The following is a 17,941-nucleotide window of genomic DNA, read 5'->3' on the forward strand; positions in this document are numbered from 1 at the left end:
ATGAAGCCATTCTTTTGTTGATTTGGATGTATGATTAGGGTCATTGACATGCTGAAAGGTGAAATTCTTCTTCATCTTTAGCTTTCTAGCAGACGCCTGAAGGTTTTGGGCCAAAAGTGACTGGTATTTGGAACTGTTCATAATTCCCTCTACCTTGGCTAAAGTCCCAGTTCCAGTTGAAGAAAAGCAACCCCAAAGCATGATACTGCCACCACCATTCTTCACAGTGGAGATGGTGTACTTTTGGTGATGCGAAGTGTTGTTTTTGTCCCAAATGTACCTTTTGGAATTGTGGCCACAAAGTTCAACGTTGGTCTCATCAGACCATAACACATTTTCCCACATGCTTTTATGAGACTTGATGTGGTGTTTTGCACAGTTTAGCTGGGCCTGGATGTTTTTCTGTGTAAGAAAAGGCTTCCTTCTTGCAACCCGACCCCATAGTCCAGACATATGGAGATTGTTGTCACATGTAGTACACAACCAGTACGTGCCAGAAATGCTTCAGCAGCTCCTTCAGTGTTGCTGTAGGTCTCTTGGCAGCCTCCCTCACCAGTATTCATCTTGTCTTTTCATCAATTTTTGAGGGACGTTCAGTTCTTTGCAACGTCACTATTGTCCCATATTTTTGCTACTTTTTTATGACCATCTTCACTGTGTTCCATGGTATATCCAACGCTGTGGAAATGTTTTTGTACCCTCCTCCTGACTAATTCCTTTCAACAATGAGATCCCTTTATGCTTTATAAGCTCTCTGTGAACCATGGCTTTTGCTGTAGCAGGCAACTGAGTAAATGTCAGGAAAATCCTATTAGGACAGCTGTACTTTATTTGGGGTTAATCACAGTCTCTTTAATTGATGGCAGGTGTGTACCCAAGAAGACTGAATGCTGTAATTAAATCAAAAGGTACTTCAAGAAAGTATTATTTTAAGGGTGTGCACACTTATGCAACCAGCTTATTGTACATTTTTTATTTTTTATATTTTTCCCCTAACAGATTTGTTTGTTTTTAATTGAATTGTACAGGTTATAGGTCACATTAAAGGTGGGAAAAGTTCTGAAATTATTTATTGTGGTCTCATTTTTTCATGTCACAAAAAAATGGCATTTTAACATGCGTATGTAAACTTTTTATATCCACTGTATGTAGCATTCCGACACAACTGAATAAGTCCTATGAGATTACCCAGAGAAGTTAGCTCCTTACCTGTAATAGTATTTTGCTATAATGCTGTAATAACACTTTAAAGATAAGTAGCAATTCAGAGATGTATAAATATCACATTGAGTAAATCTGATTAACAACTCCTTTGTACATCTCTGAATACAACACAATGTAGTTAGAATAACTGCATTAAATATTTCTCCTATTAGCACTGTTGCACAGGCAGGTACATACACATACTGCTACAAACACATGCGAGCACACACTCTCACACACACACACACACACACACACACACACACACACACACACACACACACACACACACACACACAAAACCTTAATCTACAGCAATGCCACAGACACACTGCTGCTATAGACAACAAGGGATGTTCACGGCATACCTATTGCATTCAGTCCTCGCTGCACTGCCCTGCCCTGCCCTAAAGTAGCACTGTAGAGCTTGTTTTTGAATTGCTCTAAGGTGCTACTGTGATCTCAGTATAAGGCTCTGGGGTAGAATATGGGACTAGTTTTCATTAGCCACAGACTTCCACTGCTGCATTTGCATGCAACATTGTCCAACAAACCTCTGCTATGCTTCTCAGCAATGACTTCATACTGTTGTAATATTACAGTGGTCTTTGAATCCCTACCTCATAAGGCACTGAGCTATAAACAGGATTATGCAGTCGGTTATGTGTTTTTGAATATCCCTTATAACTTTTTTGTATTTCCTTAGGCATACTGCATACATTGTTTATTTAACCACCATAAAGAACTTTGCAATACATGAGGACGACAATTTGTGAAGAGAATTCTTCTGTTGAATGAGGAAAAACTGGCATCTGAGATTTATGCAGATTTGTGCTTTCTCATCTTATTGTATTTTCTTTGTACTTAAATATTTATATATTGATTTTTTCACTCTGTTATTCATTATTTCTATTAAGCTTTCTTTGTTTTTTTCATACTTCCGTGTATATGCCACAACTTTTTAACTATAATATATTTCATGAGTATGTTCTCTTGGGCAGGTTCTGAAAATGGTTCTGAGAAAACAGTACTGTATCTCAGCTATAAAAATCTTAAGTAAATAAATAGATAAACAAGCAAACATTTGGAAAGCTTATTATTTCTTGAAAATAACTCCCAGTTTTCTTTATGCTTTCTAAACCAAAATATCTGCTGCAAAAGTGCTACCCCATGTGCAGTATCTGTGAGTGATAAAAAAGGCATCAGTTAAAATCTTACAGAGCCAAATCAGGCATGGGTTAACCTTTACTTCAGTCTGATTCGCTCCTGCATCATTCTGTATTCGAAGAACTGACAGGTGTTATAGCTTCAATACGCTGTATTCCCTGACTTATTTGAAGGGCTTCTTATTGTATGTTCTGGGGCTGTAACTGCAATCTTTGGAAATGCAATAACTTAATTGTGATTACAGGAAAATATATACTATTTCTCCATATGGTCCATTTTCCTCTTACATTCCAAAGACATGCAGTAGGTGCATTGGACAGTCTAAACTGGCCATAGGTATGAGTGTGTATGTGTGTGTGTGTGTGTGTGTGTGTGTGTGTGTGTGTGTGTGTGTGTGTGTGTGTGGTATGGAAGATCAACTGTGGCCAGACTAGCCACCTGGCAGTGTGAACCTTAAATCGAGATGATTGTCACAGTTGAAGTGACAACCCAACCCCATGTGCAAAAATGGGAAAAGGGGCTGTAGATGAATGGATATACCAGCACCAAAACTGCTGTATCTTGGAGTATTTTCCATTCCTAGAGGTACATTGTTCTTCATGTTAATATATATATATATATATATATATATATATATATATATATATATATATATATCAGAAGTATGAATGTGGAAAATGAAGCCCCACATTGGGGGTGCAGGGGATGTATCCCCTAAAAACTGCTTTGAAGGGGTAACAGTGACTTTCAAAGTCCATTAGTAGTTTTGCTAAATTTCACTTAACTCATAATTTTTGGGACTTGCATTACTGAGCCCTGAACTTCCAGTAGGAAGTCATTTGATGGCTGTTCTGTTTTACTCCATTTAAGACACATATTATTCTTCAGGTATTAAGAATGTTTTCTAAACATAGCATTCAAGAAATACCCAGCAAGCCTTGAATATGTGGCATTTTTAAGGATTTTAACAGCAGATATACTATTTTGTATAAGCAATACTACATATCAAATGTACCAAAGGACTGTAGCATAATTAAACCATGAAAGAAGTTATCAAACAGTGAAGACAGTAATGTAAAAAGACAACTAGTAAGGCAAGTGTGTAATAAACTGTTTTTTTTTCTTCAGTGTATTCACCAATAGATAGCTATTTACTAAAATTATTAAAATATTAGAAGTATGAATGTCTAAATAAAACAAAAACAATTGTGTTACTGTACCTTTTGCTGATAATCCATCCGACAGATAGTATAGATAGTACAGCAATAAATGTCAGTACCAGGTACAATTTAATCTCTCCAGTGGGGACACTGCCTTTAGGGCATTCTAAAAGGGTACAATAATTTAAATATATCAAGAACTGCTGTGACAGTTTAATAAAATGCTATAACTGAAAGAGAAGAAAATCTGAGGGCTTCCAAACTGGTATGTATTTTGTTTTATTTAGATTTTAACTTATATGAGAGCAAAACATTTGTATTTAAAAATATTGTGTGAAATTATCTTGTACAGTTAAAGATAACATACAGGTATATTGTATAATGTACTAAAATCTACTATTTTTGCCAGAAACAAAATCACTATAACTGCAGTTCTAATTTTCTTTACACTTACCTCTATATATTTCTTCATTCCAATCACTCCAGTATTTGTTAGTAGTACAATAGATGTTTATCTTTGCCCTTATTTTAAGTAATAGGTCTGTAGGGCTTTCAAAGGGATACTTTAAATATTTCTGCTGACTGATATTAATGACCTGAAAAACATACGTCCAGTCATGAAACATGTATACAGTTTTCAGACTATCAATGGTAGATTTACAGTCCATTAAAGTGTATTTTTATTTAATAAACTTAGTGACATTTCCATTTCTTCCCTTTATTTCGTAATTTACTTAGATTAATTTACATTACAGTGCAATCAATTTATGAAATAGTTCTCTCTGTAGCCTGCACAATGCTTATCAATTTAAAGATGTTGACAGACACTGTGTAATGTAAAAACATATCATATGACATTTACTGTCCTTTTCCTAGGCACCATTCCGTTCTTCAGTATGAGCCTTGTAATTGTTCAAAGCTCTGTTACAACCTCCAGTAAAACTCAGTAAACACTAGGAATTGATGATGATTTTCAGTCATCTTGCTTCATCACTAGTGATTTATGATGGAGTAGTTAGCTTGCAAGACTGCCATGGGTTTCATTGAGTCAATATGACATAGAGTTATGCATTCTGTGCTCTTACAGTCCTCCCGGCTTGTACAGAAAACAATTTCATAACTCTTGAATTCCACAATTGGAGATGTCACACTGAACTGAACCCTTGACCTAGTACAGCTTCAGCTACAATTCTTGATATTTGCAATGCCACAGTAGCACTTAGTAATCAGAAATACCAGTGACCTATACAAAATCATTCATTTATAGTTACTGATAATCTTAACATCAAGTGGAACCAAGATGAACTCTGGATCTGTAATGAAAAAATAGAAATCAGTGGGGTCAGAAAATATGTTGTTATGCAGTATCTTTATATTGGTCTTCTATACTTCAACAGACATGGTCAAAGTAGTGATGAAGCTACTCTCCTCTCAGTCAAGAATCACTAAAATGTTACTTTGATCAGAAAAAAATCAATAAAAGGATACTGGGGAATATCTCCATCTTGCAAAAAATGGGGATGAGGTTGATGGATTAGCTTATAATGCAACCCCGCTAAAAGATTCCTTTTTTCCTATGTGCAAGGTCAAACTTCAGTAGCTTTGCTCTATCATATGTTTTTTGAGATGCACTTGAAACTTATGAGGTAGGATGGTAGAAGTTCACCTTAACTTAATGCTCGGCAGAATATTGACTGATGCTACAGAAATGAGAACGCATTTCCTAGGCCAGCAGCAAGTTATGTAGACTTGGTCAGCAAAGGCTACTTTTTTGGAATATGTGCTCAACATGCAAGCCAACAAATTAGGGTCTCTTTTTAAATAATAATACCACTAATTTACAAAGTTGCAAATATATGAATTAACATACTTTTTTTCTGAAGTAAATGCATGCACTAATTACAATAAATGTTACTATTTTACTAAAATCAACAACCACCTTCTCAAAGTATCACTGATTTAAAGAGGGGAAAAGCAAAATTATGAAGCAATATAAGGGACAGCCCTAAAGATAATGGAGAGTTGAGTTATACAACTTATTAGCTCTTGGTGTAAAACTTATAATAGTAAATAGCACCTTGTTCATCCCTAGCAAAATGATATTTTTGTGTGGTAATTAAAATATGTGGGCTGTCATGTACCAAGTTGCTTTATTTAAGCAGTGTGCGTGTGTGTGTGTATGTGTGTGTGTGTGTGTGTGTGTGTGTGTGTGTGTGTGTGTGTGTGTGTGTGTGTGTGCGCGCGCGTGTGCCTGTGTGAACATGTATATGTGTATGTACTATTAATTTCTATCATTATTCATTGAATACTGTATTAACATCTCTTGATTTGTTGCCAGTTTTTAATGGTTAATGTTAGCCGATCAAACTCTTCTTTTAAGTGGCACAATGTTATGACTTTATTTTTTCATTTCATGTGGACATCCTTACTTGTGGTTGGTCATTTTGGCCACATGACTTCCCAGACTACATTCCTATTAGGACCTGCTATTCATGCCATTCATTCGTGTGTTTAAACCCTCTGGGCTATTGTCACCAATAGTTGCCTTTTCTATCAGTAATGATTTTGAGTGGGCGAGGTAGCAAACCCAGGATTCACAATTGTAGTGTGTAGAGGCTTACCTCATGTTATAAGGCTAATCATGCCCTGAGATATGATCACTAGATAATCCTTACCCTGGGACCAAGAAGCATGCTGCCAGAAGGACTGCCCATATACCTTAAATGAACTTCCACTCACAACTCTGATTTTAACCTGGATCATAGCAGCAGTATGTCCTCCACCGAAATACTGACTGATACTATAGGCACACCATCTCAGGCCCCCTCCTAAACTAGGCAAGTGGTGAAAACCTTTTCAGTATTATCTTCCCCATCACAACAGCTGCAATGGGTACAAGAACTGCTAAAGAAAATCCATTTTCTTGAGTTGCTGGCAAGAGTTCTGCCCATTTATGCCAATGAAGCTCAGTGTTAGGACATTTGTAAAGATACATCCTGATATGGTGATTTTACAGAATCTACACGACTAAGAAACACTGTAGATGCTTAGGTAGTCTAAGTCAGTGACTGCATATTATATAGTTTGTCCTCAATAAATAAATGGCTTTTGTTCAGCAAAGGACTAGGCTAGAATAATGGGCTAAGCTCAGAAACCAAGATGGAAGATAGGCAAATTCACTATGCTAAATAAAAAGATGACAAATGGGCCCCACACAGATGATGTATTATTCTTTGCTAACATGTTACCAAAAATAATTATCCTCACTGGTGAGGGCCTACCTTTATTGATGGAGGAATTCAGGTGTAATCAGCAGTTTGGATTTAGATAGAATTATATCATGCATAAGCTAAATATATGCAGGCAGAAACTGTTGAGTTTGCTGGGAGAAGCCCATGGCTTAGTTTATTTGTAGAGAGCTATGTTTCTAGATAAACCTGTGTATGCATTTGAACAGCAGTAGGATAGACTGTGGTTAGGACTGGGTGAACTGGTACATAATATACAAGATTTAATAGTTTTAACTTGACTCTTAATTGACTATAATCCTGTGGTGACACACTGAAATGTTTTGATGTCAATTACCAGATCACTAATGTTGAAAAAATGCCATTTTGAATGAGGAAGAAACACAGAGGAAGAGCTCATCTGAACGCTGATGTTTGCTTTACAATATGAAGTCTACAAGGGATTAAAGAATAAAATATTTGATGCCTACACTTTTCTCTGCTAAGAATGTGGTCTCTTTTGTGGAGTTTTAAAGTGTAAAACAAAACAGCAGCTAATTGCTTGGCACAGGCAGATAAAATCTGGATTGTGATGATAAATAAAATTGAAGATCAACTAGTGATTTGGGACTGGATGAGTTTGCCAGGGATGGTAGAAGGGAATGGATGCTTTGGTGAAGGTTTGCATCTTGATAACAAGACTAATAACCAATGAAGAAAGAGTGTCCTAACAAAAGCAGAGGAAGGGCCAGAAATGAGTACTCATCTAGCAGAGTGTTCACAGCCTTAGAGTCAGAATTAGGCATCTGCAAAACTTATGGTTGCTGAGAACCCACTGATCATCATGACTGTGTGTGGGCCCTACAAAAAGCTGCATTGTATTCATAGGTTCATAGGTAAGTACTAGACTATCTGTCCAAGGGCATTTATAAGCCTAGCCAGAATGTGTTGGCTTTCGCCACCCCCTTAGATTAGTTCCCTGTGCCTCTGTCCAGCAGAGCCATTAGTTCCCTGTGCCACTGTCCAGCAGAGCCACTGCAGTGATCCCCGGGGTAAATTTTTTGTTTCCCATCCACCAGTCAAGGTTGCTCTTGAAGAGTGTTAGTGAGGGGCTCTGCCTGATGTATATTGGAATCCTGTTCCAAAGCATGGGGAGTCTCCGGGACAGGAATCTATCCCTCCAGCATGTCCTATTTATCATTGTAGTGAGGTTTATATCTCTAGACCGTTTGGCTCTCCGGGATTTGTTTTTTTTTAGGTGGAGTATGTCCATCAATTCTGGGTTGGACATGGCTTGTATGTCAGGCAGAGATCACCTCTGAGTAAGCGATATGCAACCGAGTACAGTTGGAGTTTCTTGAGTCGGGCTGCATAGGGCATCTGTTTGAGGCCAGTAATCCTCTTGCTGAGGTACTTTTCTGGTCTTTCCAGCTGTTGCAGGTGTCTTGTAAGGTACATCCCAAATGGGGCATTGTATTCTATGATGGGTCGAATGAGTGATGAGTAGAGAGGCACAATAACCTCTTTTGTTATAGATGCAAACCCTTTTGTGATTAGGTGGGCCACATAGAAGGATTTTCTAACCACCTTGGCAATATGATTATCAAGGGAGAGATTACTATCTACTTGGGTCCACAGATCCCTTATTACATTTTCTGTATTTAGGGGACTACCACCTATGTGGTAGTTTGCGAGTACTTTGTTTTTTTCCAAAGGGGATAATTATGCACTTTTTGGCATTTAGCTTGAGGCCATGATTTTGACACTAGGTATCCGTCTCAGTGAGACCCTTCTGGAGGGTGCCTGTATCAGCCGGAGAATCAATTATGACCCCTAGTTTGCAGTCGTCTGCAAACTTGGTCAGCCATAGTCCTCCTATACTTGCCTGTACCTCTGAGAAGTATATACCGGACAGGAGGGGTCCTAGGACTGAGCCCTGGGGGACGCCACTTGTAACTGGTTTAGAGTCGGACGTAGAGCCAGCAACTCTCAACATGTGAGTTCTATCCATGAGCCAGTTGGCAACCCATCTCATGACACAAGGGTTTATGTTCAAGCTGGTGAGCTTGTCTATAATACTAGAATGGGGAATGGTGTTGAAAGCCTTTGCGAGGTCTAGGTAGGCTGTGTGGACCTCCTTTCCCTCATCTAATGCCTTGGTAACTGTCTCAAAGAAGTCCACCAGGTTTAGGAGGCATGATCTGCCCTTAACAAAGCCAAACTGGGTAGGGTCCAAGGTTTGGAGTTTCTCAATGTCTCTGTTAATGAGTTCCATGATGATGCGCTCCATAGCCTTGCAGACCAGGCTAGACAGGCTTATAGGGCAATAGTTCCCAGGGTCTGTTGTGGCTCCATCCCTTTGTGGAGCTGGATAACTGTAGCTTTGCGCTACTCTGTGAGTACGTAGCCTGTAAAGAGGCTGAATTTGAACAGTGTGTTTAGGTGAAGGGTTAGTTCATTTTGGAGCTCTTGTAAGACACAGCCTGGGACACCGTCCGGTCCCATTGAAGCTGTGTTTTTGGCTTTGGACAGGGCTGTTTTAACCTGTGTGTCACTGACTGATGGGGTCCTACATTCTACTGGTATGGTTATGGGCCCTTTAGGGGGTGAAAGGGGGGTGAAGTTTTCACTAAACCTGTCTGCCAGAATGTTGGCAATATCAGTTGGTTCAGTGTATTTTGTGCCATTCTGCACTAACTCAGAGCAGATCTGAGAGTTTCCACTTAGGTTCTTGACATAGCTAAAGAACGCTTTGTGGTTATCTTTGGAGTCATTGGCAATTTTTCTTTCGAAACTAGCCTTGGATGATTTAATGAGGAATCATAGTTTCTTGCTGATACTGATCAGGGATGTCTTTCCTTCTTGGGATTTTACGCTTTTCTGTACTAGTTTCCTCCTTCTGTTGTATAGCTTGTTAATGGCAGGGGTCCACCAGACTGGTTTCCTTTTCTTGGAGGAGTGAGTCTTGGTTTTACTTGGGATATCACGATCCATGCATTCTTGCAGATGCTCATAGACTGTCTTTATAAAGGTTTCAGCAGCTTGGACAGCATTGCCCTTTAGCATGGGGGCTGTGAACCTTTCCACCTTGGTCTTAAGTAATGTGAAGTTTGCTTTTGAAAAGTTTTTCAAGGTGGTTTCCTTGACCGGGGGTGGGGGCGGAATGTGGATATCCAGAGTGATTATACTATGATCTGATCTAACCAGCGAGGGGTTGACCTCCAGTGTGGAACACCGGTCGCCCATGTTGGTGATGACCAGGTACAATATGTTGTTCCCTCTGGTGGGGGTGTTGGCCAGTTGATCCAGGGCATTAGAGTTTATAAATTCTTGGAAGCGTTGGGCAAGGGAGTTAGTACTTGAGTAGTTCTCCCAGTTTATGTTTGGGTAATTGAAATCACCCAGTATTAGGGTGTTTGGTAGGACCTTCATATTTCCCAGTGTCTCCAGAAATGCGTAATGGGGGTCCTGGGTCATGGTGGGTGATCTGTAGCAAGCTACAATTTGGGCTGCAGTTTTGCCCATTGTTAGTTGCACATGGATGATCTCTGATGCATTGTGCTGCGTCACTAACCTGGAGATGTGGGTATCCTTGATGAATATGGATACACCCCCACCTTTTCTGTTTCGGTCCTGGTTCTGTGGCTGAAAGGTATGGTATGAGTTATAGCCTAGTAGTGCTGGAGTACTCTCAGGAGCCTTAAACCAGGTTTCTGTTACTGCACAGATGTTAGTGTTCTCCATACTGAGGAGTGCCTCGAGTGCGTGCATTTTGAGGTTTAGACTTCTGGCGTTGAGTAGCATTACCCTCAGTTTTTGGTTACTTTTGCTATTTATGGTGGTGGGTTTGTCTTTTGAGCCTTGCCTAAAAAAGGCACTAGGGGGGCGGCAAGAGCCTTGGCCAGTGTTCAAAAGCCTAAGGGTGACAGGTGTAAGCCATCTCTTGGTAAGCAACGTGGCTTGTCGAGCATGTCATCCCAGGCGGACAGATAATGAATCTCCTTTGAATGACACCAGAAACTTAGCCAACTGTTGAAACTGATCATTTTTTCTTTATACTGTGGCATCATTCTTGGTGAGGGCAGGATGCTACTCAGGGTCAGGGTCATACCGGCCTGGAATACATGATCAGAGAGCTCTTCCATGCCTCTTTTCATGTAGTCCAGGGAGGTATGTCTCAGGTTATTCACACCAACATGGACAATGACAGAGTCGTATTTGTACTTCTTTTGGAGTGACCTGAGTGCTTGTCTTATGTGGCGGATCCTGGCACCTGACAGGCAGCTAACTGTAACCTTCTCCTTGTCCAGCCTAGTTAGTGGGACATCAGTGTGCCTGACTATAGAGTCGCCTATTACTAGTGTGTTGGGTATGTTATTTTGCCTTAAAAGCTGTGATTGCGTGGTACACTGATTATGTGAAGTATGTGTTTCATAGTTGGTGATGGGGTGTGGAGGTTGCTTGGATGTCTGCTTTGGAGCTCTCTGTTGCATTTGCAGATTTTTATTTAGAGCCTTCGAGTATGTTTTCATGTATTCATGTGTGTTATTTGCCGGTGTTGGTTTATTAGGTCTATGTGAGACTGGTGGTGTGTTGCAAGTATTATCCTTCTCCTCTTGACTGTCAGTTTCAGTCTTGGGTTGAGAGAGCTTTGCCTCCAGTTTTGCTGTATAATTGCATCTCTTGCATATATTAGTGTTTGGTGGTAGGAGGAGAGGGTTGTCTGTGTACATGAGGCAGTTGTAACATTGCCTCAAAATGCCCAGATTCACCAGTTGGACTGGAGAGTACACCGGAAACTGCCCTTTGGGCATGCCGGAATATGTAAAGTAAGCTGTTTTTCTGATTGACTGGTGGGGACAAATAGAAAGCCTTGTCCTTCTGGACAGTATAGGGGGGTCTAGTGCTAGGGTTAATTAGTGCTTGCTATGAGCTTTAAGCAAGTGCTTGACTGTGAAATGAATGGTTTGAGTGCTAAAGTTATTTATATTTTTATTTGTTTGTTTAATTGGGTGAGTGGACTGGTGGTACAGGACTCTTTTCAGCATAAGGCTTTGACATATCAGTTGCATATATTGCATATTACTGTTGAAGATAAATATATTGGTAACACAGCGAGTACGAATGAATAAAGTTGAATATATATACAGCACAGAAAAAGCAACAGTAGTATAAAATATATCAGCTAGTATGAGAAAATAATTACAAATTTAGGCAAACAACTGAAAACGCAAATAATTATTATGTGAAAAACATTCATAAACAGCTAAAAGTAAAGATATACATAGTGCAACTATTTACAAAGATAGTGAGAGGAGCTACAGTAAGAAGGATATTAACTGTATACATCATTACATATGTAGTTCACAGGATTAGTCATACATTGAATGAACTACAAAGAATCAGGCAGAGGGAAAAGAGTACTTGAGTAAAATTAATTGACATCCCAGAAACAGCTGCATTTGCATTCTTGGCATAGATAAGATTTTAGTTACTGTTGTAAACCACTACCAAAAGACCAGGAATCGAAATAATGTAATAAAACACACTGTTTTTGGTGGTTTCATTTAAAATTTTAATTTCTCTTTAAAGAGCAAGACGCTGTCTAGTTCAGTTAGTTTTGCTAAAAGAATCCCATGCTGCTGAACCAAGTTTGTGAAAAGATCTCACACAGATTGCTAGAGCGAATTGTGGCCTCTTCAGCTTAAGGTAGTTTCTATTACAAAAGCAATTACTTGAACACTGAACTAATAATGGGCCAGATTCCAAAATAGTTGCTCCAGGTGTAAGTCTGCCCTGACAGATCTGCTTACAGTGTAAATTACTTATATACTGTAGGTATAATGCCTATCTATAAATAGGCTTGCTATGGAGATCAGATTCCAAAACACCTGGTATCAGCCTGGTATTAATGTAAGTGGTCACTTACTGTGAGAGCAAGTCTTTTGGATTCTGGGCCAATGTGTTTGCTAGGAGAAGGCAACAATGGTCTTTCAGTAATTTGAATGTCAGGGACATATAGACCCTGGGGATGTGTGCCTTGCTTTCTACAAACTCATGGAGCCCATTATCCAAGACCTCTTTTTTTTCTTGATGTGCCAGTCAAAACTAGAACAAGAGAACTCAGTATACTTCAGGTAATATAGACATTGATTCATTACCAAGTGCCTCTCCTTGCCTCTGGAATAGACTCCACTTGCATGTTAAACAGTGGGGCTCCTGGATAGCCTTCAAACATAGCTTTAACAATTGTATTGTTACCCTAAAACACACTCTGGGACTTACAGACCTTGACCTCCTTGAAAAGGCTGGTAGAGACTGAGGGTGATTACTGGGAAAACACAAATGGACTCTAGTCTAATAGTCTTGTATTTCTCATTATTCCTATGATGTTAAGAAGGTACGTGGCTCTGATGGCAACTGATAGCATTTTTGATAATTTGTATATATAGCAATGATTTTAATTTGATTTAGCAAGAGAAATGAACCTAAGAATCTTATTTCTAGTGGTTTATAGTAGGGTTATGTTTTGTCCAGAAATGGGAGTAATGCTCGGTAGGGTGTATTCATTCCATAGGATTAGTGTCTCAATGGCAATGGATTTTCTTGTTTCTGGAATAAGTAGGTATGACATTTTGTAAGCCACTTTGAGTTTTTGTGAGACCACCCTGATAGTGTTTTCAATGTGTTTGTGGAAGGACTCTATATCCTCAAGTATCACACCCATGTTTTATGCTGTCTGATTATGGAATAATGGTGCTTAAAGGGTCACTTATGATTGGAGGCTTGGGAAAGGGAAAATAAAAGTAGATCATTCATTCACTGATTATGTACTTTATCCTAAATCCATTTGCTGTTTAAACATGATTAGGGTAATGCATGTGAGAAGTAAAAAAAAGAAGAAAGAATGTTTATTCTTTGATTACACACATTGGGGATGCACAAGCCAGTGCATTTTCTTTGTGCTGGTCCCCGGATAAATGGGGAGGGTTGCGTCAGAAAGGGCATCCGGCATAAAACTTCACAAAAACATTTCATGCAGACACCAAGAAAGATTTTTATACCGGATCGGTTGAGGCTCGGGTTAACAACGACCGCCACCAGTACTGTTAGCCTACAGGGTGCTGGCGGAAATTGGGCTACTGTTGGCCAAAGGAGGAGAAGAGGCGGAAGACATTGCCGAAGGCAGGAAGTGAGGAGAAAGCCTAGGACTGTGGTAATGAGGGTCAGAACTTTGAATGTTGGCAGTATGACTGGTACAGGGAGAGAGCTAGCTGATATGATGGACAGAAGGAAGGTTGGTATATTGTGTGTGCAAGAGACCAGATGGAAGGGGAGTAAGGCTAGGTGTATCGGAGGTGGGTTCAAATTGTTTTATCAAGGTGTGGATGGGAGGAGAAATGGCGTAGGAGTTATTCTGAAGAAACAGTATGCTGAGAGTGTTTTGGAGGTGAAAAGAGTTTCGGATAGAGTGATGTTTATGAAGCTGGAAATTGATGGTGTAATGATGAATGTTGTTAGTGCATATGCTCTACAAGTTGGGTCTGCAATGGATGAGAAAGAAAAATTTTGGAGTGAATTGGATGAAGTGGTGATGACTGTACCCAAGGGTGAGAGAGTGGTGACTGGAGCAGATTTCAATGGGCATGTTGGTGAAGGGAACAGAGGGGATGAGGAAGTGATGGGTAGGTATGGTGTTAAACAAAGGAATGCAGAAGGTCAAATGGTAGTGGATTTTGCAAAAAGGATGGACATGGCTGTGGTGAATATGTATTTTAACAAGAGGGAGGAGCATAGGGTGACATACAAGAGTGGAGGAAGATGCACACAGTTGGATTATATCTTATGTAGAAGGGCCAGTGTGAAGGAGATTGGAGACTGTAATGTGGTGACCGGAGAAAGTGTAGTTAGGCAGCATAGGATAGCGGTTTGTAGGACGACGTTGGTTATCAAGAAGAGGAGGAGAAGTGTGAGGGCAGCACCAAGGATCAAGTGGTGGAAATTGAAAAAGGGTAATTGTGAGGTGGAGTTCAGGGATGAGTTAAGGCAGGCACTGGGTGGCAATGAAGAGTTACCAAATAGCTGGGTAACTGCAGCAGAGCTAGTAACGGAGACGGCTAGAAAGGTGCTTGGTATCACATCTGGACAGAGGAAGGATGACAAGGAGACATGGTGGTGGAATGAGGAAGTACAGGAGAGTATACAGAGAAAGAGGTTGGCAAAGAAGAAGTGGGATTGTCAGAGATGAAGAAAGTAGACAGGAGTATAAGGAGATGAGGTGCATGACAAAGAGAGAGGTGGCGAAGGCTAAGCATAAGGCATATGAAGAGTTGTATGAAAGGTTGGACACTAAGGAGGGAGAAAAGGACCTGTACCAATTGGCTAGACAGAGGGAAAGATGTGCAGCAGGTAAAGGTGATAAAGGATAATGAGGGAAACATACTCACAAGCGAGGAGAGTGTGTTGAGGAGATGGAAAGAATACTTTGAGGGGTTGATGAATGAAGAGAATGAGTGGGAGAGAAGGTTGGATGATGTAGGGATAGTGAATCATGAAGTACAATGGATTAGCAAGGAGGAAGTAAGGATAGCTATGAAGAGAATGAAGAATGGAAAGGCTGTTGGCCCAGATGACATACCTATGGAAGCATGGAGGTGTTTAGGTGAAATGGCAGTGGAGTTTTTAACCAGATTGTTTAATGAAATCTTGGAAAGTGAGAGGATGCCTGAGGAATGGAGAAAAAGTGTTTTGGTACCAATTTTTAAGAATAAGGGTGATGTGCAGAGCTGTAGTAACTACAGAGGGATTAAATTGATAAGTCACAGCATGAAGTTATGGGAAAGAGTAGTGGAAGCAAGGTTAAGAAGGGACATGATGATTAGTGATCAGCAGTGGTTTCATGCTGGGAAAGAGCACTACAGATGCAATCTTTGCTCTGAGAGTGTTGATGGAGAAGTACAGAGAATGTCGGAAGGGGTTGCATTGTGTTTTTGTAGACTTAGAGAAAGCATATGACAGGGTGCCTAGAGAGGAGTTGTGGTATTGTATGAGGAAGTCAGGAGTGTCAGAAAAATATGTAAAAGTGGTACAGAATATGTACGAGGGTAGTGTGATACCGGTGTGGTCTGCGGTGGGAGTGACGGATGCATTTAAGGTGGAGGTGGGGTTACATCAAGGATCAGCTCTGAGCCCTTTCTTATTTGCAATGGTGATGGACAGGTTGACAGACGAGATCAGACAGGAGTCCCCAAGGACTATGATGTTTGCAGATGACATTGTGATCTGTAGTGAGAGTAGGGAACAGGTGGAGGAGACCCTGGAGAGATGCAGATATGCTCTAGAGAGAAGAGGAATGAAGGTCAGCAGGACTAAGACAGAATATATGTGTGTGAATGAGAGGGAGGATAGAGGAATGGTGAGGATGCAAGGAGTAGAGGTGGTGAAGGTGGATGAGTTTAAATACTTGGGATCAATAGTTCAGAGTAACGGTGAGTGTGGAAGAGAGGTGAAGAAGAGAGTACAAGCAGGATGGAGTGGGTGGAGAAGAGTGTCAGGATTGATTTGTGACAGACCAATACCAGTAAGAGTGAAAGGGAAGGTCTACAAGAGGGTAGTGAGACCAGCTATGTTATATGGGTTGGAGACAGTGGCATTGACAAAAAGGCAGGAGTTTGAGCTGGATGTGGTAGAGACCAGCTCGAATGTCGCACTGAAGGGGGAAGGGATGTGAATTTAACATGTGTACCAATAACACTTTGTTTTACAGCACAATAAACCACTCCCATTCCTGATAAAAAGTATATATATATTTAGAAAGCTTGTGAGGAAATTATTACTCTATTTTTGTTTTACTTGGATCACTTGTCTGTGTACTTAATAAAGGATTTTCGACTGGAAACAGACTGCCTGCCTTGCTTGGATTACTTTCGAATACTTAGTAATGCTGTAGAATTATATATTTTCTATTATTACTTTTTGACTTGAGTTTACATTCGCTACTTCTACTACTATTGTCTGATCTGATTAATATACAGTGATTAACTAGAAATATATGGACTGAAAATCTTCCACACAGAGAAGTTTCTTACACTGTAGAGTTAAAGATGTTAAGATTTGCACTGGGTGTGATGAGGGTGGACAGGATTAGGAATAAGTATATTAGAGGGTCAGCCTAGGTTGGAAGGTTTGGAGACAAAGCCAGAGAGGCAAGATTACGTTGGTCTGGACATGTGCTGAGGAGGGATGCTGAGTATATTGGGAAAAAGATGCTAAGGATGAAGCTACCAGGTAACAGGAAAAGAGGAAGGCCTAAGATAAGGTTTATGGATGTGGTGAGAGAGGACATGCAGGTGGTTGGTGTGACACAGCAAGATGGAGAGGACAGGAAGAAATGGAAACAGATGATCTGCTGTGGTGACCCCTAATGGGAACAGCCGAAAGAAGATGATGATGACACACATTATACTAACTCTGGCTGTGGTATGATCCTATTAGGATAAAGTTTGTATTCAGTGAATGAATATTAGGTAAATGCCAGAGACTGGCTGCCCACAGCAACTGAAAGGAGATCTTATCTTGAATGTTAAAAAGAGCAGATGCTCCCAGTCATTGTTTGTAGCTCTGCATTGTTGGTCTACGGTGGGTATGCTCACTAAGGAAGCAATATACATCTCTGAAGCTAATAGTTCAGGTGCATTTGCAGCTCTTCTGAGAATTCTAGCTACATGAAATTCCTCCCTAATAAGGGATGCAGTATATTCAATCAGCATACTGTCTTAAGCCATATTATACCTTCTGTTGAGAGATTCTTGCCACCCAAGAATGAAACAGACACTAGCATCATCATGTTCTGTCTCTCCAAATTTCAGTATCAGTACAATATTCTGCATTGGTGTGCACGCCAGCAACATGTCGAGCATCAGACATTTGTAGTTACTGACCATCACTGAGTCTACCTGTGCATGTATAATACAGAGAATGCCATAGTGAACACCTGAGAATATTCTACAATGGTGCCTTGTGACATGCAGAACATGGCTCTATATGCAGCTAACTGCTTCTTATACAAAATGTGTGTATGCAAACCACTGATGTATACTACTAACCCAGTCTATCACCAGTGAGGCATGGAAAGGATGGCTAATTTCAGCCCAGACATCCTCAACTCCATGTGGGATTAACCCT

The 17,941-nt window shown here is 40.2% G+C and overlaps 1 protein-coding gene across 2 annotated transcripts in view; it reads right to left on the reverse strand.

Annotated features, from left to right (window-relative positions):
• Nucleotides 1-17,941, reverse strand: part of LOC122802724 (interleukin-5 receptor subunit alpha-like) — an 869,500-nt gene that overhangs the window by 184,986 nt on the left and 666,573 nt on the right. For both annotated transcript variants that reach the window (XM_044072485.1, XM_044072486.1), the window contains 2 exons: nt 3,985-4,126; nt 3,591-3,696 (listed from right to left, as the gene is read on the reverse strand). In XM_044072485.1, coding sequence (XP_043928420.1) covers nt 3,591-3,696; nt 3,985-4,126 — 248 coding nt within the window. The remainder of the gene's footprint in view (nt 1-3,590; nt 3,697-3,984; nt 4,127-17,941) is intronic.

The sequence above is a fragment of the Protopterus annectens genome, chromosome 5.part0, assembly GCF_019279795.1.
Source record: "Protopterus annectens isolate FY-2018-M chromosome 5.part0, PAN1.0, whole genome shotgun sequence".
NCBI lineage: Eukaryota > Metazoa > Chordata > Ceratodontiformes > Protopteridae > Protopterus > Protopterus annectens.